Below are 21755 nucleotides of genomic sequence, written 5' to 3'. Positions count from 1 at the left end.
TTCTTTCCAGTGTCAGCCATAATTTGCTATGATGCACATAATGAAGCCTTTGCGTAGTCAATAAAACACAACTATACATCCTTTGGTGTTTTATTTTCAGCCAACATCCATCTAATATCAGCAATGCTATTCCTGGCTTCCTATCCTCTTCTGAATCCAGTTGAGTTTCTGGCAGTTCATTGCCAATATACTGCTGCAATCATTTTTTAGTTGCCATTAGTTCAATTTTTATTTTCTACAATATATTTTAACCATTTTACTAAATATAATTTTAAAATACTAAAATCACTTAGCTGCTTTTAGGAATTTAGTTAACTTGTTATGAAAATAACTGAATTTCACAAGTCCCCAAAAGTTTGGCAAGTTTGAAGAACAAGAGCTGTCAACTGCTTATTCTGAGAAAATTGGATTTTGAGGAAGTTTTTTTATTTGCTATCATAGTTATGTAGTGCTGCTACATCAGAAATACCACAAGTAGGTGGCTTTAACATACAAGCTTATTTTCTCAGTTTAGGAAGTTAAACCAAACCCTCTGCCATCAAACCAACAATCCTGACTCTTAATGAACTCGTGGTACAGAGAAGAATTGCTCCATAGAGTGTCCAAGGCCATAATTCTTCAAGGAAACAGACTGCCACGTCTTTCTTCTGCAGAACAGCTGGTGGGTTTAAACTGCCACCCATTCAGTTAGAAGCAGGCACTAACCTTGGTGTTGCCACAAGGACTCTTTCTAGGAGACTAGAAGTCCAATTAATCGTATTGGTTCTAAAGGAAGGCTTTCTCTCTAGTTTCTGGAGGGAAGTCCTTGCCCCTTCAGCATCTGCTTTTTGGTCCTTAGAGACCAGTATGTGTCTTGACCCCGATCTTATCCCACATCTTTTTTTTAATCGTTTTATTAGGGCCTCATGCAACTCTTATCATACATATATCAGTTGTGTAAGGCACATTTGTTCATTCATTGCTCATATCTTCTTTCTAGCTTGTATTTAATATCTTTTTATATCTCAGAAGAGATTGACCTAAGACAAGATTAATAGGTCAAAGACACCCCATTCTTTTTTTTTTCTTTTTTCTTTTTTTAAAGATCATTTTATTGGGGACTCTTACAACTTTTGTTACAATCCATATATCAATTGTATCAGACAATTTCCATCATTCTTTTCTAGACATTTACTTTCTATTGAGCCCTTGGGATCAGCTCTTCTTTTTTTCCCTCCCCTCCCCACTCTCATGGCCCTTTGATAGATTATAGATTGTTATTATGTTCATATCTTGCACTGACCGCTGTCTCCCTTCCCCTCTGGTTTCTGTTGTTTTTCCCCTGGAGGGGGTGTGTGGTTATGTGCCATTCATTGTACATTCCTCTCCTCTTCTCCCCCCCCTTTCCCCTGTTCCTGGGTTCCGTGCGTCGTGAGCTTTATCTCTTGCCTATCTATATCTATGTACATGCTCCAGTCCACAGTGGGAAGCAACACTGGGGTCATGATAAATTGGGGGTGAGCAAGCCTAAAGGAACCAGAGATATATTGCATGATCTACCGGTACTCCACTACACCCTGATTAACTCATCCCTTCCCTGAAACTCCTCTGTGGGGGGTGTTCCATTGTCTACAGATGGGTTTTGGTTCTCTTCTCTGACCGTCCTCATTCCCACCAACCCGTATTTGTTTGTTTGTTATAAATCTTCTGATACCTGTAACCCAGTCCCAATAACATCTCATGATCACACTGGCTGGTATGCTTCTTCCATGTGGGCTTGTTGTTTCACTGTTGGATGACCGCTTGTTTGACTTCAAGCCTTTTAGACCCCAGACGCTATTATATCTTTTAACAGCCGAGCACCATCCGCTCACTGTCTTCACCACATCTGCTTATGCACCCATTGACAACTCATTCTTAAATGACATAATAACCACAGGCAAAGAGGTTCAGATTTGCAATGCTTATTTTGAGGGCACATAATTTAATCTATATATTCTATCTTTTTCCTCATCTCCCCATGCCCCCCAAAAAATTTCCTTCCCATATGGAAAACACAGTCACCTTGTTACATCACCCCAAAAAACAACTGCAAGTCCTAAATCTAACCTTATAAATCAAGTATAGATGAGACTTTCTTTTTAAACCATTTTATTGGGGGCTCGTACAACTCTTGTCACAATCCATACTTCCATCCATTGTGTCAAGCACATTTGTATATTTGTTGCCATCATCATTCTCAAAACATTTGCTTTCTATTTGAGCCCTTGGTATCCGCTCCTCATTTTTTACCCTCTCTTCCCATTCTCCCCCCTCATGAACCCTTGATAATTTATAAATTATTATTTTGTCATATCTTACACTGCCCTACGTCTCCCTTCACCCACTTTTCTGTTGTCCATCCCCCAGGGAGGAGATTATATGTAGATCCTTATAATCAGTTCCCCCTTTCCACCCCACCCTCCTGATATCACCACTCTCACCACTGGTCCTGAAAGGATCATCTATCTCCTGGATTCCCTATGTTTCCAGTTCCTTTCTGTACCAGTATACATCCTCTGGTCCAGCCGGATTTGTAATTGGGATCATGAGAGTGAGGGGGGAGGAAGCATTTAGGAAATAGGATGTTTCATTGTTGCTACACTGCACCCTGACTGGCTCATCTCTTCCCCACGGCCGTCTCATAGTGACCTTATGTACAATAGAATGAAACTCTACTCATTGCTATGCCATCCTTCCAAGTGTTGCTGTGTTTTAGCCCATTGTTGCCACCACTGACAGTCCATCTTGTTGAGGGCCTTTCTCTTTTATGTTGATCTTCCATTTACCTCTCTTCAGGCTGTATTTCTTCCAAGACAGACTTATTTTTTTCTGGCAGTATCTGGTACTGTCAATATTCTTCACCATTATTCAAATGCATCAGTTCTTCGGTCTTCCTTACTCATTGTCTAACTTTCACATACATATGAGCTGATTGAAAATACCGTAGTTTAGGCTAGGCTTACCTTAGTCCTTTTACCCCAACACTTGAAAGAGGTCTTGTGCAGCAGATTTTCCCAATGCAATATTTTGTTTGATTTCTTGGCTACTATTTTTTTTCTTCATCATTTTATTGGGGGCTCATACAACTCTTATTACAATCCATCCATCCATCCATTGTGTCAAGCACATTCTCAAAACATTTGCTTTCTACTTGAGCCCTCGGTATCAGTTCCTCATTTTTTTCCCTCCCTCCCCACTTCTCCTCCCTCACGAACCCTTGGTAATTTTTAAATTATCATAATTTTGTCATGTCTTACTCTGTCCAACTTCTCCCTTCACCCACTTTTCTCTTGTCTGTCCCCCAGGGAGGAAGTTATATGTAGATCCTTGGAATGGGTTCCCCCCTTTCCACCCCACCTTCCCTCCACCCTCCTGGTATCGCCACTCTCACCACTGGTCCTGAGTGGGTCATCTGCCCTGGATTCCCTGTGTTTTCAGCTCTTATCTGTATCAGTGTACATCCTCTGGTGTAGCCAGATTTGTAAGGTAGAATTGGGATCATGATAGTGGGGGAAGGGGAGCATTAAATGACTAGAGGAAAGTCGTATGTTTCAACAGTGCTACATTGTATCCTGACTGGCTCGTGTCCTCCCCATGACCCTTCTGTAAGGGGATTTCCAGTTGCCTACAGATGGGCTTTGGGTCCCCAATTTGCACTCTCCCTCATTCACAATTATATGATTTTTTGTTTTTTGATGCCTGATATCTGATCCCATCGACACCTTGTGACCACACAGGCTGGTGTCCTTCCATTGCAGACTTTGTTGCTTCTGAGCTTGATGGCCACTTGTTTACCTTCAAGCCTTTAAGACCCCAGATGCTCTATCTTTTGATAGCTGGGCATCATCAGCTTTCTTCACCACATTTGCTTATGTACCTGCTTTGTCTTCAGCGATCCTGTCGGGCTTGGCTACTATTTCTGTGAGTATGGATTGTGGATCCAAGCAAAACAAAATCCTTATAATTTCACTCTTTTCTATTGGTTCAGTTGTGAGGATTTGGGTTTTCACATTGAGTTACAAGTGCTTAAAGTCCTGCTTACTTTCATCAAGCAAAGTTGTGTTATCTACATATCACGGGTTGTTAATGAGCCTCACACCAATATCTGTGCCCCTCCATTTTTTTTTTCATATACAACCCTGCTGCACAACTTTCTTTATTTTAAACCATTATTGTATACCCTTGTTTTGTTCGAACGACTGCCTCTTAGACCATGTACATGTTCCATATGAGCAGAGAAGTTTCAATTACAACGCTGTTTCAATTAGACATCTTAAAATTCTTCCAGCCTCTACCTATGACCCAATTTCAAAACTCTTTCCACATTTGAGGTATCTATTAAAGTAGCACCCCACTCTGTCAATACCAAAATCTCCTTTATCTACTGCTAATAGATCAAAAAGGAGCCCTGGTAGCATAGTGGGTTATGAATTGGACTGGTATCCGTGAGGTCAGCAGTTTGAACCTACCAACCATTCTGTGGAACAAAAATGAAATTTTCTGCTCCCATAGATATTTGCACCCTCAGAAACCTACAAGGGCAGTTCTACTACCTTACCTTATAGCGTCGCCATGAGTCAGAATTGCCTCTATGGCAATGAGCTGTTTTGTTTTGCTTTTTGGGTTATATAAAACACTCAAAGTAGTTAGATTTAACAAACACATTTATTTCCTCACAGTTTAGTTGACTGAAATTCTGACTTCTGAGTGTCAGCTGTAGGGAAAGGTTTGGAAGGTTTTTCTATCTGTGTCAGCTCTGAAGGAATGTCCTTCTCTCTTCAGCTTCTGCTTCCTGACTCCTTAGGGAACTCTTTATGTCTTGGAAAACTCTTTGTGTCTTGGAATCTCTCGTACACCATCTTTCTACTTTAGTGTTAATCTCAAAATAGATTAACTCAAGATACACCCTACACTGTTCCTACCTTATAAACATCACGAAGACATCCCATTCCCAAATGGGATTATAGCCACAGGCACAGAGGTCAGGATATGTAAGACAGATTTGGGGAGACAGTTTAATTCATGACACTGGCATATTCTCTAGAGAAATGGTTTTTGTTACTTAAGAGCCTTCATTTATAAAACCTTTTATATGGGATTTAGTATTTATATGAAATGTTTATCAGAGAAAACTACAATTTGAAAATCCTAAATGTTTTAAATCAAAAACCAAGGTTGTTAATAGGTAACTACTTTAAAATTGACAATAGCTTAGTCTTTCAATAATTCTACTCAGTTATTCTCTTCATGCTAATAAAGATGTCAGAAATAATGTAGTTTTGATCAATTTAAAATGGTAGTGATGCATGTGATAGGCTTCTGATTCCTTTGTTTCTAAGACTGCCAATCTCCTAAGCAATTTATTCTTTGTTTGTATATTTAGATGAGGACAGAACTTTATTTCCTGTCATCTCAGAAGAACCGCCCCAGCCTCTTTGGAATGCCACTGATTGTCCCATGTACTGTGCATACTCGGAAGAAAGATCTTTATGATGCTGTTTGGATTCAGGTGTCTCGATTAGCCAGCCCACTCCCACCTCAGGAAGCTAGTAACCATGCTCAGGATTGGTGAGTTGAAGGGTATCATCCTAGACCTGTGTTGTCCAAAGTTTTAGAATTGTAATACTCTGTGTGACTCTAGGTCAAGTTAATTACTCTTTGAGTAGAAAACCCATTTGATTTGCTAATTTGAGTAGGAGGGACTAGACTGTCTCCATTAGTCACCCAATCCTCTAGTCTAACAGTCTTTTTATTTAATTTCTTGCCTAAGTCTCTCCTGTTAATGCTTCAAGTAGTACCATTTGATGAAATGAGGGAACCTGAAGAAGGAGCAGGTTATGAGTGGTTATGAGTTGAGCTGCAATCCACAAAGTCAGCTGTTCGAAACTACCAACCTCTCCATGAAAGAAAGGTGGGCTTTCTACTCCTGTAAAGAGTTACAGTTTCAGAAAATCACAGGACCCAAATCACCCTGTCGTGTAAGGTCACTGTGAGCCAGCCTCAACTCAGTGGTGGTGAGTTTGGTTTTGGAGATTGATTGTACAAGCGGCTTTTAAAAGTTCATGGAAATTTTTCTACATGTTTTAATTCCATTTTCCACAAATTTTGAGAAGGACATTCTTACACTTGAGTGTTCTCTGCTGGAGATGTAGTATTCTTGTCATCAATAAATAGTTGATGTTTAAAGCCATTAAACCGGATGATGTCACTTAAAGTCAGAATTAGAGAAGATGCCCAAGATCTAGTTCCTGTGGCGTTCCAACATTTAGAGGTTGAAAGAGGAGGTGGAGGCAAAACAGGACTAGGCAAAAAATCTGAGTAGGAGCAGCCAGTGATGAAAAAGAATACCGGGAATGAATATTATTCCAGAAAACTAAAGAAGAGGAGTATTTCCAGGAAGGAGCGATCAGCTGAATTAAGAATCTGTACAAAGGAGTAATTGAGGGACAAGAGGAAGAAAGACTTACAGACCCAGGAGTGTTGGCCTCCATGCCACTGGCTAGAAAAAGTAGATGGTGCTACCAGGGTACCACCACCACCTGCTCTGAAAGGGATCTCATTAGAAGATCCTGTAGAGAGGGAGGTAAGTGTGAGGGGAAGCTCCAAATTCTGAGAGACCAGAGTTGACAGTCAGAGACTGGTGGACCCCTGAGACTATGTCCCTTTGCACCCTTCATGTCAGGCACTGAACTCACCTCCATTGCTCAATTTTCAACTGTACGATAGATGTGTGATGGAAACAGCTGCCTTAGAATCATCAGCCATTTGATATCAAAAGGGCATCATTTGCCCGAGGATAAAATTCAGGAGATGGAAACACAGTAGTCACAGAAAATAATGAACCAGGTACCGAAAAGTCTTTAAGATCACGAATAAGGAAAATATACACTTCCAAAAAAGAAAGAATAATCATGAAAACCAAACTCACTGCCCTCGAGTCAATGCCAGCTTATAGCCACCCTATAGGACAGAATAGAACTGCTTCTATCAATTTCCAAAACTGACTCTTTACAGGAGTAGAAAATCTCATCTTTTTCCCATGAAGGAATAGCAGGTACGTCATGCTACAAACAACTCGATGGGTTTTAGGATGAAAGAAGTCAAAATCACCTTTACATGCCAAAGAAAGTGGCCCTTGTCACTTCCAGGATCTGGGATGGATGGAAGGATGAGGATAAGTATCACTTATTAGATTCAGATATGCCAATGATTGTAAGGATGATACAGAACCAAGCATTATTTCCTCCTGTGATATAGAGAGTTGCTGAGTCAATACTGACTTGATGGCACCACCCAACAACAGCAACAAAGAGAAGCTGTGAGGGAAGAAAGGTCTTCAGGAAAGCTAGGCCTTAGTTAGATCAAAAAGTAAAGGGATGTGTTTAGAAGAGAACGTCCCTGCAGGGGTCCCACCAATTCATTTTGTCCCTTTTGTTTTCATCTGGATTCTCCTCTTATCAGTGTCTGCTGTGGGGCTGACACTGGGCAGTACGGACTCTCAAGATCCATTTACTCTGTGAGCTGCACCGAAACAGGGGAACTCCTGTTTCACTCTGGTAGTTACTTTTGGCCTTTACAGTGAGTCCTTAATCATGGTGTCACTACCTTCAGCAGCCATAGAATTGCCACTGCTGGGCCCCAAATGAGTACTAACGTGTACTGCTCTTACACCCTACTCCTTGCATTGCTTCTATTGGGACAAAGTTTAGTGTTTACATAAACCAATAAAAATAAGTTGGGGAAGTTGTTGAGTTATTGTCAAGGCTGTCTTAATAACAATCTCTGGAAATTAAAGGAAATCATTCCCAGAATGGCATGTAGGTTACATGTAGCTTTCAGTAGTTAAGTCATGGGAAAGAAATATACCCATCAAGTACCACATCAGGGATTCTGATGATGGAAGCCGTCTATATACACAGCACACCAGCTTGTTAAAAGACCATCATGACTGGGAGCAAAGAAGGGGGAAGAAGAGAGAGTGGAGCACATCCTGGCCCATCAGGCCTGGAGGACGATATCCCCGCTCTGAACAGCCAGTGGACAGAGTGGACAATATGGCTGATTCCACTACGAGACACACCGTCCCTTGATGGGCCAGGGCCCTAAGGGGACAACACTGGAGACTCTGGGCTGGGACTGGCCCGAACTGACCCTGTGACGCTGAGGCAAACCACTAAAAGCGTGCGACAGAGCAACTGTGTGTGCAGAGCAGGGAGTCCCTGAGGGAGTACAAAGGACAGACTCTGGGGCCAAAGCATGGTACCCCATTGGACCTGATTGAAGGGTACACCTAGAGATCAAAAATCAGACTTTGATCTATTTACAGGTTTTTCTTTCTTTAAAAAAAATTTTTTTCTTTTAATTAATTTATTCTATGGGTAATTGTTTCCTTTTCTGTTGTCATAGCTATGTTCTCAATCATCGCCTATCTTGCTATGACTTGATTTTTGGTGCATATTGTTATCTCTACAGCTCTATCTAGATAAGATAGACTGGATGAATAGTCTGGAGGAGAAAACAACGGGACCAATGGTTCCAGGGGGGCATGGGAGAGGGGGAGATGGGGGTAACGAGGTGGTGCTGACCAACCCAGGGACAGGGGAGCAATAAGTGATCCAAAATCAGTAGCAAGGAGGGTGTGAGTGGCCTGGTAGGGATTCAACAAGGGAAAGGTAACTAAAAGAAATTACTGAAACCCAAATGAAGGCTGAGCATGATAGTGAGACAAGAGGAAAATAAATGGAAATAGAGGAAAGAACTAGGTGACAAAGGGTATTTATAGAGGTTCAAAGACTGGAATGTACATATATATTTATATGACTGTAGGGAAATAGATCTATGTTCATATATTTATAGATTTAGTATTAAGGCAGCAGATGGACATTGGGCCTCCACTCAAGCACTTACTCAATGCAAGAACACGTTATTCTATTAAATTGGCATTCCAGGATGCACACCTTCCCGACACAATTGCTAAAGAAAAATGTATGCATAAGCAAATGTGGTGAAGAAAGCTGACGGTGCCCAACTATCAAAAGATATAGCGTCTGGGGTCTTAAAGGCTTGAAGATAAATAAGCGGCCATCTAACTGAGAAGCATCAAAGTCCACATGGAAGAAGCACACACCAGCCTGGCTGACCACGAGGTGTAGAAGAGACCAGTTATCAGACAGCAAGAACTAAAAACCATATCAGTGGGTGCCCACCTTCCTGACATGACCACTGAAGCAAACGTGTGCATAAGCAAATGTGGTAAAGAAAGCTAATGTTGCCTGGCTATCAAAAGATATAGCATCTTGGGTCCTAAAGGCTCAAAGATAAACAAGTGGCCAACTAGTTCAGAAGCAACAAAGCCCACATGGAAGAAACACACCAGCCTGTGTGACTAAGAGCTGTCGAAGGGATCAGGTATCAAACATCAAGGAACAAAAAATCCTATCATTGAAAATGTGGGTGAGTGCAGAGTAGAGACTCAAAGCACATTGGTAGCCAACCGGACACCCCTTTACTGAAGGGTTGTGGGGTGGAGATGAGCCAGCCAGGGTTGCAGGGTAGCAGTGATGAATCATATAACTTTCCTCTAGTTCTTAAATGCTTCCTCCCCCACCCCCCACTATCATGATCCCAATTCTACCTTACAAATCTGGCTAGAACCAGAGGCTGTTTATAGGTACAGATAGCAACTGGAAACACAAGGAGTCCAGGACAGATGACTCCTTCAGGACCAGTGGTGAGAGTGGCGATGCCTGGAGGGTGGAGAGAATGTGGGGTAGAAAGGGGGAACCGATTACAAGAATCGATGTATAGCCTCCTCCCTGGAGGATGGACAGCAGAGAAGCAGGCAGGGGGAGACGTCGGACAGTGTAACATATGACAAAATAATAATAATTTATGAATGATGAAGGGTTGAAGGGTTCATGAAGTAGGAGGGAGTGGGGAGGGAGAGGGAAAATGAGCAGCAGATAGTAAGGGCTCAAGTAGAAGGCAAATGTTTTGAGAATGATGATGGCAACAAATGTACATCTGTTCTTGACACAATGGATATGTGTATGGATTGTGATAGGAATTGTACGAACCCCCAATAAAACGATTTTTTTTAAAAAGACCATCATGACCTTTCAGCCTTCTGTGGAAGATCAATGTTCTTGTCCAGGAAAAGTCTGATTGTTATCATTTGATGTAAGTTAAATCTCCTGATTTCTTAAGAAATAAATAATGAATGACTACATGATTTGCTTGTCTTAGAAATTTTCCATGAACCACCTGGACTCATTTTAGGGATATCTGGCAGCCTCGTATGTTTACCCTGCTATGAACAGGGATATATAACATGAGTGTCCAAAGTATGGTTGTTACAGGACTTCAGCTGATGGGTTAGGACAAGCCACCTTGAACAGTCATCCGTAGCATACTGCCATGACAGAAGTCCCTTTCTAGAATGACTGAAAAGCAAGGTAAAAGGCCTCAAGCCAGAAGCACCTCTTCTATTTGGCGTCTGTTCTCTCTGTTTCAGTGATGACAGTATGGGCTATCAGTATCCATTCACTCTACGAGTCGTGCAGAAAGATGGAAATTCCTGTGCTTGGTGCCCATGGTATAGGTAAGGTGACCTTCTTGCAAAAGGAAAAATTGAAGCTTCAGATAAAGTACCTTTTAATTGAGGCATATGAATCCTAAGATGCTTGAAATAAATTTTAGGCAGTGTGAGTTCTTCCTTGTGAGGTCAGTAGCTAGATTTTACTTGAGACTTAGCTGGTTTATAAACCCGACTGTTCACACTAAATTCATAGTTATGATCAATAATTATTATTCTATACCTTTGACTCCTTGTAAATGAATCTGGCCATTCTAGCCCAGTAGAATATAATCTGTAAAATATACAGACCTTGCTGTAAGTCTGTTCAAATCAGGAAAATGCCTGACATTACAAAAGCCAGCCTTTAGAGAAATGTAAGAAGAGACTTAGAAACCTAGTCTAAAATATGCACTGGAAACAAGGCTTTATCGTGGATTCCAGCTACCTCCTCAGCTCCACACATTTTTATGTACATTCATTTGTTTTGCACTTTTAAACAAGGAAAATAAGCGTTGATGACACCAGATAAATTACCTGCCTTAGCGCATTAACCACTGAAGTCAGGGCTTCCTTAGCACTGCATTGTCTTAAACATCTAAGACCCTTTATCATGGTGTGGCCATAAGCGCTCATGCCGTCATGTGAATTAACAAATGGCTGACGAGTGCTGTGAAAAAATTGATTAATGATAAACATAGTTCCCTGGAATATTAATAATGTTAATGTTGGGCATCTTTCAGACTTAAAACCAAGAAAGGACTATGTTTTGATAAAGAAAATCTGGAACCTTTCACAATTGTTTTTCCAATGAAACTTTTTTGGTCCCCCTTTAGATTTTGCAGAGGCTGTAAAATTGACTGCGGGGAAGACAGAGCTTTCATCGGCAATGCCTACATTGCTGTAGACTGGGATCCCACTGCTCTTCACCTCCGCTATCAGACGTCACAGGAGAGGGTGAGTATGCAGGGCCACTGTAAGATGGGGGTTTTATAGATGAAAAACTTTTTATATGAAAATCTCCAGTTTAAATGTGTCATGCTATTTCTGTTTTAAGCAATTTAAATATACCCAACCCAGGAAAATCTACGTTAGCATTATCTGTTTCACTTAAATTAATATATTGACATAACTGCTTGGATTTTAGTTTTCCCACTGCAAGGGTTCCTTGTATTAGGCCTTGAAGTGAATCGAGAAACAAAATCATATGTGTGATTAAAAAGTTAATACAGTTCTCTGGCTCTGCCGCGTCAAGGAGGAAGCCTGCCAGTGAAGCAGCCGCATTTGGTGACCACAGCTTCTTTGTTCAAAGGCACCGCAGAGCTGTAGTGCTACTCCTAGTGGGTTTCGTGATCCAGAGAAATGAGACAAAAGACTGACATGTTTCAAGTCTCTCTGTGAAAGACTAGGGTTTCAATGGCTGCTCTTTAAACTTGTCGTTCTGCTATTCTCTGGCCAGGTTAATTTTGATCTTGAAAATATTACCTCAAAAAGAATAGTAACTCCATATAAAAATGTTTGCCTCTAACAGTTGTTAAATCAACCAAATACTGTATGAAGAGTGGGTAGAGATGGACTAATAAATTCAGTGGAATCAAAGCGATTTAGTTACGTGAGGAATTGTAGTGGTTTGGGTTTGTTAGGGCTTTGGTTGTTGGGAATGACCCTCACTATTTCTTCAAGCATTCCCGTCAGCTGAGTTAAGCGTCTCTGGTTGCACAATTTGTTAAACACTGAGCTGCTAACCATGAGGATGGCTGTGGGTCAGAATCAACGCAGTGAGCAGTGGGTCTGCTTTTTGTTTAATTTTTAACTGACATAGTGATAGCAGTTGACTTTCTGTGCGGTTTAGGGGTGAGGAAACTACCAACTTCCCTGCCTTACCTACTCAGTGCTGTAAACTACACCATCCATGTGGGAGTAACTTCCTTGAACTGCCGGTGACTGTGTCAAAATAGCTTTGTTCCTTTTCCAACTTTTTTTTAACCTATCCTTGCTCCAATAAGAAGTAATACAGGGAATAAGACCCTGAATTACCTTGCACTCCCTAAATATGACCCCCTCACCTTGAGGCTCCTGGCAGCTTTCACTAGCTAAGGATGAGATTAATTGTGGATAGATGCCAAAAAGATCACTTTGTGAGTAGCATGGTGGATTATGCTAACAGCAAGGTCAGCGCTTCAAACCTTACCAGCCCTTCCTCTGGAAAAAGACGAGACTAGCTAGTGCATGTAGATATATAGTCTGAGAAACACAAAGGGTCAGTTCAACTCTTTTCTTTTTTTATATAATCATTTTATTGGAGGCTCGTACAACTCTTATCACAATCCATGCATACATCCATCGTGTCAAGCACATTTGTACATTTGTTGCCATCATCAAAACATTTGCTTTCTATGTGAGCCCTTGGTATCAGCTCCTCATTTTCCCCTCCCTCCCTCCCTCATAAACCCTTGATAATTTATAAATTTTTTTTTTCATCTCTTACCCTGCCTGATGTCTCTCTTTGCCCTCAACTCTTTTCTATAGGACCACTATGAGTTGGAATTAACTTGATGGCAGTGAGTTGTTGTAGCAAGGTGATTCAGTAACATCTACCATGCCTCCTTTGGGAATAGGATAAATTTTTATCAGCTGATCTCAGGCAGCACACAATCTGACCAGACACGCCTGTCAAATATAAAAATCATTTGTCTCTGTAACTCACTCTTCCTTTTCAACAAGACCTATGTTCAGTCTGAGGACAGAAGTTGCTACGTGACCAATTCAATCTTGCCCCACTTCAGTTTCTGTGATGCACTTAAGATACCATGGAAACCAAGCACTACTGAGATACCCTGCCTTCCTGGGGAGCAGGCCACATGACTAATTTGTTCTCTCCCTCCTTGTGGCTTTTGCTTGTGCTTGGTGAGTCACGTATACAAAGGAGACACACTGGGATTCAAGTGAGAATTAATCCCCAGAGAGTCCCCTCCTAGGAATTCATCCTAGGAAAATACTTAATGTGCAGACAATCTCCATCATAACATTTCTAGGCTCGTGAAACATTAAAAACATTTTGTTTGCCCCATATTAGAGAAATGGTTTAATAAAGCTTGATATATGTATTGGCTAAAATATTATAATCATTGAAAATGATGGTGCTTCTACTGACGTAGAGAAGATCATTCCATTATGTTTTTTAAAAAGCAAGATAGAAAATTACATACACAGTCATGCACCATAGAATGTCCATTCAGGCAACATCAATCACACTTGCATCCTCAGTTGCATAAGATTATAATAGAGTTCGAAAATCCTGGTGGGAAAATAAGACAAAGCGCACGCACTGACTCACTTCATTCACTCTTACTCTCTCACTCATTCACTCACTCACTCTCTCACTGACTCTCTCACTCTCTTACTAACTCACTCTCTCACTCTCACCCACTCTCTCTTATTTACTTACTCACTCACTCTCTCACTAACTCACTCACTCACTCTCTCACTTAGTAACTCTCACCACTCACTCACTCACTCACTCTCATTCACTCACTCACTCTCTCACTGACTCACTAACTCACTCTCACTCTCACTCACTCTCTCAATGACTCACTCTCACTCACTCACTAAGTCACTCTCACTAACTCTCTCACCACTCACTATCTTACTCACTTTCATTCACTCACTCAAAGAAAAATAAATAAATAAGACAAAGCAAACAAAACAGCTTCCCATGTGCTATACCGTGTTATCTCATTATCTCTTCTCTACAGAGTGATCGACATCCCAGGAATTCAGTACAAAGGGAGCTCAAAAAGGTCTCGGGGAAATTCTATTATCTTTTAACTTCATTTTTCCATGAACATATAGAAACCCATTGTACATCTATAACCTATAGTATATATGCCTTGATATGCATGATAAACATCTGCTGTGCTGTACTATCTATCTAAAAAGTGTGCTTTACAACAGCATGTACTTCAACTCAGGGCAGGTACATCCAGTCTCCCGTCCCTAGAGGGTTGAAGCTGTTGTAACCTTATCTGTGATTAGTCTTCTTTTGAAAATGTTATTTAAAAAAATTTTTTTTAAAGAAAATGGTATCAAGAAGTACACCATGGTTTCTAAATGCACCAAAATTGTCCATTGAGAGTGAAACAAAAGGCTATTAAAACAACAGAAAAGTGAATAATTGCCAGCCCCAATCTCAAACTACATGGACGCCCCTCCTCCTGGCAGAAGACTTCACTGCAGAGGACAGCACTGAAGCTACAGCTGAGGGAGAGGGACATGTCTGATCAGAGCACACAGGAGCAAATGAAGAGGGAGGAAGAGAGAGTGGCACACATCCTGGCCCACCAAGGCCAGAGGATGATATTCCTGCTCAGAGCAGCCAATGTATAAAGAGGACCATAAGGCTGGCCCCACTATGAGACACAACACCCCTCACTGACCCATAGCCACACGAGGGACAATACTGGAGAGACAGTGTGGGAACTGCACCTGATCTGACCCCACCACACCAAGGCAAAACACTAATGGGCGTGCAACAGAACAGCAAGGGGAACAGAGCAACCAAGTCCCAGGGAACACCAAAAATAGACTTTGGGGCCAGGATGTGGCACCCCATCAAACTCGACCAGGAAACACTCCTAAAGGTCAACGAACAGACCTTGAAGTATTTATAAGCTTTTCTTTTGGGGAGTTGTTGGGTTTTTGTTGCTGTTTTCTGTTGCTTTGTTTTGCTGTCTTGTTCTTTGTGTATATTATTATCTCTGCAGGTCTGTCTAGATAAGATAAACAGGATAAATAATCTGGAGGAAAAATCAACAGAACCAACAGTTCCAGGGGGACATATGAGAGGAGGAGGCAGGGGAAAGGAAGTGGGAGTTAACAAACCCGGGGACAAGGGAACAACAAGTGATCTAAAATCGATAGTGAGAAGAGTGTAGGAGGCCTGGTAGCATTTGATCAAGGGCAGTGTAACCAAGAGGAATTACTGAAACCCAAATGAAGGCTGAGTATGATAGTGGGACAAGAGGAAAATAAAAGGAAATAGAGGAAAGCACTAGGAGGCAAGGGGCATTTATAAAAGTCTAAATATAGGCAAGTACATATGTAAATATATTTATATATGACAATGGGAAAATAGATCTATGTACCATATATACTTGAGTATAAGCCAACTCAAATATCCGATGAGGCACCTAATTTTACCACAAAACTGCATTAAAAATGTGCTGGAGAGTGAGGGGCTTGCTTGAGGCCACTTGGCTCGTTGCTTTTGTGGGTGCCACTCCCCCCTGGCTGGCCTGACACGACACGGTCGTGGCATCGATTCCCCTCGAGCTCCTGGGAGCTGTTCTGAGCAGCGTCACCTACACACCAGAAAGCTGGCGGTCACTATGGGGAAAAACAAAACAAGAAGAAAGTGGAGGAGGTGCTAGAAGAAGAGGAAGAGGAATATGTGGTTGAAAGAGTTCTCGACCGCCAAGTAGTAAAGGGCAAAGTAGAATACCTTCTAAAGTGGAAGGGCTTCTCAGATGAAGACAACACATGGGAGCCCGAAGAGAACCTGGATTTGTCCCGACCTTATTGCTGAGTTTCTGCAGTCACAGAAAACTGCTCATGAGACAGATAAATCAGAGGGAGGCAAGTGCAAAGCTGACTCTGACTCGGAAGATAAGGGAGAGGAGAGTAAACCAACGAAGAAGAAAGAAAAGTCAGAAAAGCCACGAGGCTTTGCCCGGGGTTTGGAGCCAGAGCGGATTATTGGAGCTACAGACTCCAGTGGAGAACTCATGCTCCTGATGAAATGGAAGAATTCTGATGAGGCCGACCTAGTCCCCGCCAAGGAAGCCAATGTCAAGTACCCACAGGTTGTCATGTCCTTCTATGAGGAAAGGCTGACGTGGCATTCCTACCCCTCAGAGGATGATGACAAGAACTAACTCAGATGACTGGGCTTAAAGAGGGGAGGGGAGGGGAGGAGCTCTACTTGTCTTGACACCATAGAAGTGGCTTGAGAAAATGTCCTTAGAAGAGCCAGTGCTTTCCCGCTGCCCCGTGCTGTGGAGGTGGCACACCCATCCCCGTGCAGGGAGGCAGATAGTGTTTCAAGGCAGCCCATTCTGCACTTTGCTGAGAAATGCAAAGGGCCTTCTATGAAGGACAAATCTTGCAGAGTGGGTATGTGTGGGGAGCAAAGAAATAACTGCAGATCTTCAAAGAGCATCTCCACAACCCACAGCCTTCTTCCCATTTTTACAGCGTAGCATGTGTGTAATTTTTGGCTATTTGTGTTATTTGGGGCTGGGAGGGTGGATGGGGAAGAGGGAGAAGGGTAGGATCAATTTTGTTAAAAGTTGGGGCCTGATTGGGGAAATGGGAAAACAATAGAAAGAACAAACATCTACTGATTTGGTTTTATGTCCAGAATGTTTTTTTATTTTTATTTTTTATTTTTTTTTTTTTTTGTCCAGAATGTTATACCCTTTAAAAGTTAGTTTTTTTAAGTCATTGGCAACATAAATGAGGCCCGAAACTTGTTGAAAGCACTGGGACCTAGAAACCAAGGTGTTCCCTGGCTGAGCTTACTGCCGCCCCTGCAAAGGACTTGACTGGTATGTGCCCAAAGCCACACTGTCGGAGTGCAGACTGAGTGGGGAAGGGACACTTTTCATCAGAAAGTCTGTACACGCAGATTGTTCTGCTCATTCTTAAAATGGACGAGAAGACCTTTTCTGTTCCAGTAAGTGCTAGATAACAGCTTGTTCCATCCAAGCTTCTGGCTGGGAGCTCTTTGGGGGAGGCAGAGGAGGCAAAGAGGGAGAGCAAGGGCTCGTGCATGCTCGGAGGGAGAACACTCTGGGAGCCACTGCTTTTGAACTCTGAAACCCCTCGTGTCAAAGAGGCTCAATCACTAACAGCACATATTTCACTGAATTAACTCACGGGTTGAAAGATTTTGAAAGCCCTAGTCCCAGGAGTAAATTTTCACACTGGGGCAGTGGTTCACTTTAAATTTAAAAAATAAGTTTTTTAATCCTAAGAATTAACTGATACCCAAAATGCTTTGTCTTGAATCATGAGATTCATCAGTTTTTGGCATCTAGAGCTGCATTCAGGTATGTGTTAGGTTTCTGGGAAAACTTTGTTTAAATGTAAACTTCATACTACCCTGTCAGTTTTTGTCTTAATAAAACTATAGATTTCTTTTTATTTAAATGTGCTGGCAAACTTGGCTTATACTCGAGTATATATGGTACATATATTTATAGGCTTAGTATTAAGGTACCATATGGACATTGGGCCTCTACGCAAGTACTACCTCAACACAAGAACATTTTGTTCTATTAAGCTGGCATTCCATAATGCTCACCTTCCCAACTTGATCGCTGAAGACAAAGTGGGGACATAAGCAAATGTGATGAAGAAAGCTAATGGTACCCGCCTATCAAAAGATAAAGCATCTGGGGTCTTAAAGTCTTGAAGATAAACAAGTGGCCATCTAGCTGAGAAACAACAAAGCCCACATGGAAGGAAGCACACAAGCCTGTGTGATCACAAAGTATCGATGGGATCAGGTATCAGCCATCAAAAAGCAAAATATCATATCATTTTGAATGAGGAGTATAGATTGGGGACCCAAAGCCCATCTGTAGGTAACTGGACATCCCCTTACAGAAGGGTCACAAGGAGGAGACAAGCCAGTCAGGGTACAGTGTAGCACCGATGAAGCATACAACTTTCCTTTAATTCTTTAATGCTTCCTCCCCCCAACTATCATGATCCCAATTCTACCTTACAAATCCAACTAGACCAGAGGATGTACACTTTTACAGATAGGAACTGGAAATACAGGGAATCCAGAACGGATGATCCCTTTAGGACCAGTGGTGAGAGTGGTGATACGGGGAGGGTGGAGGAAAGGTGGGATACAACGGAGAACCGATCACAAAGATCTACATATAACCCCCTCCCTGGGGGATGGACAACAGAAAATTGGGTCAAAGGAGACATCAGACAGTGTAAGACATGAAAAATAATAATTTATAAATTATCCAGGGTTCGTGAAGTGGGCAGGGAGGAATGGGAAAATGAGCTGATACCAAGGGCTCAAGTAGAAAACAAACATTTTGAGAATGATGAGGGCAACAAATGTACAAATATGCTTGACACAATGGATGTATGTATGGATTGTGATGAGTTGTATGATCTCCCAATAAAATGATTTTTTTTTCTTTTTATTTTTTTTTAAAGGGTCAGGGAGTGCCCGCGGGCCTCGATCCCCGAAGGGCTAGTTGAGCAGAATCAGGAAATGATTCGTTCAAATCGCGAAGTAACCACTGGGCTAAAGCTGACCCCCAATAAAATGATTTTTTTAAAATAGACAAAAAATGTGCTGGAAAAACGCATCTTATACACAAGTATAGACGGTAAATACTTTTATTGGGAGCTCTTACATCTCTCACCACAATCCATACATTCATCCAGTGTGTCAAGCACATTTGCACATATTCTGCCATCATCATTTACAAAGCATTCTCTTCCCACTTGTGCCCCTGATACCAGCTCCCCATTTTCCCCCTCTCTTCCCCATCCACCCTCCCTCAAGAGCCCTTGATAAGTTATAGATTATTATTTTCATATCTTACATTGTCTTTCATCGCCCCTCACCCACTTTTCCCTTGTTTACCCTCCCTGGGAGCGAGTTATAGGTTGCTCCTTGTGATCAATTCCCCCTCTCTCCCCACACCCTCCCCTAACCCTCCTGGTATCTCTACTCTCCTTGTTGGCCCTGAGGGGTTTCTCTATCCTGGATTGCCTGTGTTGCAGGCTCTTATCTGTAGCAGTGTGCGTGTTCTGGTCTAATCCAATGTGTGAGGTAGAATTAAGGTCATGATAGTGGGGGGAAGGAAGCACCAAAGAGCTAGAGGAAAGTTGTGTTTCATTGGTGATATACTGCACCCTGACTGACTCATCTCTTCCCTGTGACCCTTCTGTGAGGGCATGTCCAATTGTCTACAGATGGGCACTGGGTCTCCACTCCATGCCCCACCACCTCCTCTTTCACATTGGGTATGATTTTGTTCTGGGTCTTAGTTGCCTGAGACCCGATCCCATTGACACCTCATGATCCCACAGGCTAGTGTATTTCTTCCATGTGGACTTTGTTGCTTCTTAGCCAGATGGCCGCTGTTTATCGTCAAACCTTTAAGACGAAAGATACTATATCTTTTGATAGCCAGGCACCATCAGCTTTGTTTACCACATTTTGCTTATGCACCCATTTTGTGATTAGCGATTGTGTGAGGAAGGAGAGTATCACAAAATGCCATATTGTTAGAAAAATGTTCTTGTGTTCAGGGAGTACTTAAGTAGAGGACCAATGTCCAATCTGCAACCTTAATTCTTAACATATAGATAAGAGTACATAGTTCTGTTCTCCTCATATATATATACACACACACATACATACATATATACATGCCTGTATTTAGACCTCTATAAATGTCCTTTGCCTCCTGGTTCTTTCCTCTGTTTCCTTTTACTTTCCTCTAATCTCACCATCGTGTTCAGCCTTCATTCCAATTTAGTAATTCCTCAATGCTACATTGCACTTGATTAAACCCCACAAGGCATCCTAAACCCTCTCTCCATTGATTTTATTTGACTTGTTGTTCTCCTGTCCTCTAGTTCTTTAATGCTTTCTCCCGCACACTATCATGATCCCAATTCTGCTTTACAAATCTGGCTACACCAGAAAATGTACACTGTACAGATCAGAGCTGGAGACACAGGAAATTCAGGACAGATAAACTCCTCAGGACCAATAATGAGAGTAGCAGTACCAGGAGAGTTGAGGGAAGGTGGGGGCAGAAAGGGGAAACCGATCACAATGATCTACATATAACTCAATCCTTGGGCGACAGACAACAGAGAAGTGGGTGAAGGGAGACTTCGGATAGTGTAAGACATGAAAAAATAATAATAATTTATAAATTACCAAGGGTTCATGAGGGAAGGAGGTAAGGGACAAAAATGAACTGAAACTAAGGGCTCAAGTAGAAAGAAAATGTTTTGAGAATGATGATGGCAACAAACTTACAAATGTGCTTGACACAATGGATGGATGAGGACGATGTTCCCAATTACAGCAGCCACTCCATAGAGAGGACCACATTGCTGGCCCCACTATGAGACATGACGCCCTTCACTGACACATAGGGGACAATACCAGAGACACAGTGTGGGAATTGCACCCGATCTGATCCCGCCACACTGAGGGTGGGGGGAGCGGGGAGAATGGGGAAAAAATGAGGATATGATGCCAGAGACTTAAGTGGAGAGGAAATGTTTTGAGAATGATGAGGGCGATGAATGTACAAATGTGCTTTACACCATTGATGTGTGTCTGGATTATGAGTTTTATGAGCCCCTAATAAAACGATTAAAAACAAAGAGTTATACAAGCCCCTATAAAATGATTTTTTTAATTAAAACATAATATAGACTGTTAGAACAGTAATGGAGAATCTGGCTGTGGACCCTAGAGGTAAAGCAAATCTGTATCATATATTTTATTTTTTTAATACATAGAAATTATTGTTAATTCACAAACAGGTTTTATCTGTCTTCCATCCTTCCTGTCTCCCTCTAACTCTATAAGCTGTGTCCACAGAAAATATAGTCAATAAAACCAACATTCTTTACTAGTTTACTATAATTTGTGGGTGACTATAAAACCTACCTAGGAGAGATAATGGAGATAATGTTTAACTGGCTGTGAGAAAAGAGACACTGCCTTATTTGCGGCATCTTTTTTTTTTTTTAAGTATCCACTAAAAAAAAAAAAAAAAGCTATTCCAGTGATTGTTATGGCATGTTTTCTCTAGGAGTGTGTCGGGTTTTTTCCCTTGGGTGTCTAGCTCACCAAAGATGAATGGGAGTTAGTATCTTGTAACTGAAGAATTTATGTTCAGGAAAAAAGAGCATAAGGTCAAGCCAACTTCCTTTTCTAAAGCTTTCCTCTAAGTTCCCCCTTTTAAGACATTCTTCAGAGTGGCTGTGATGCAACCCTAGGACCTGCTTGCATGATCCACCGCAAGCCTGATCGCTTTCAGAAGCACTCGACCGCCCGTGACTCAGCATCCTTATGTGTTTGGGGCCGGGGGTG

The 21755-nt window shown here is 41.7% G+C and overlaps 1 protein-coding gene and 1 pseudogene across 3 annotated transcripts in view; both read left to right on the top strand.

The window, feature by feature from the left end:
- Nucleotides 1-21755, top strand: part of USP32 (ubiquitin specific peptidase 32) — a 201818-nt gene that overhangs the window by 167833 nt on the left and 12230 nt on the right. For all 3 annotated transcript variants that reach the window (XM_075561475.1, XM_075561472.1, XM_075561473.1), the window contains exons 27-29: nucleotides 5405-5589; nucleotides 10535-10621; nucleotides 11431-11551. In XM_075561475.1, coding sequence (XP_075417590.1) covers nucleotides 5405-5589; nucleotides 10535-10621; nucleotides 11431-11551 — 393 coding nt within the window. The remainder of the gene's footprint in view (nucleotides 1-5404; nucleotides 5590-10534; nucleotides 10622-11430; nucleotides 11552-21755) is intronic.
- Nucleotides 12348-16839, top strand: LOC142460218 (chromobox protein homolog 1 pseudogene; annotated as a pseudogene).

This window comes from Tenrec ecaudatus, chromosome 10 (genome assembly GCF_050624435.1).
Source record: "Tenrec ecaudatus isolate mTenEca1 chromosome 10, mTenEca1.hap1, whole genome shotgun sequence".
Lineage (NCBI taxonomy): Eukaryota > Metazoa > Chordata > Mammalia > Afrosoricida > Tenrecidae > Tenrec > Tenrec ecaudatus.
Note: the sequence above shows the minus strand (reverse complement) of the source record. Positions and strands in the feature narration are given on the sequence as shown.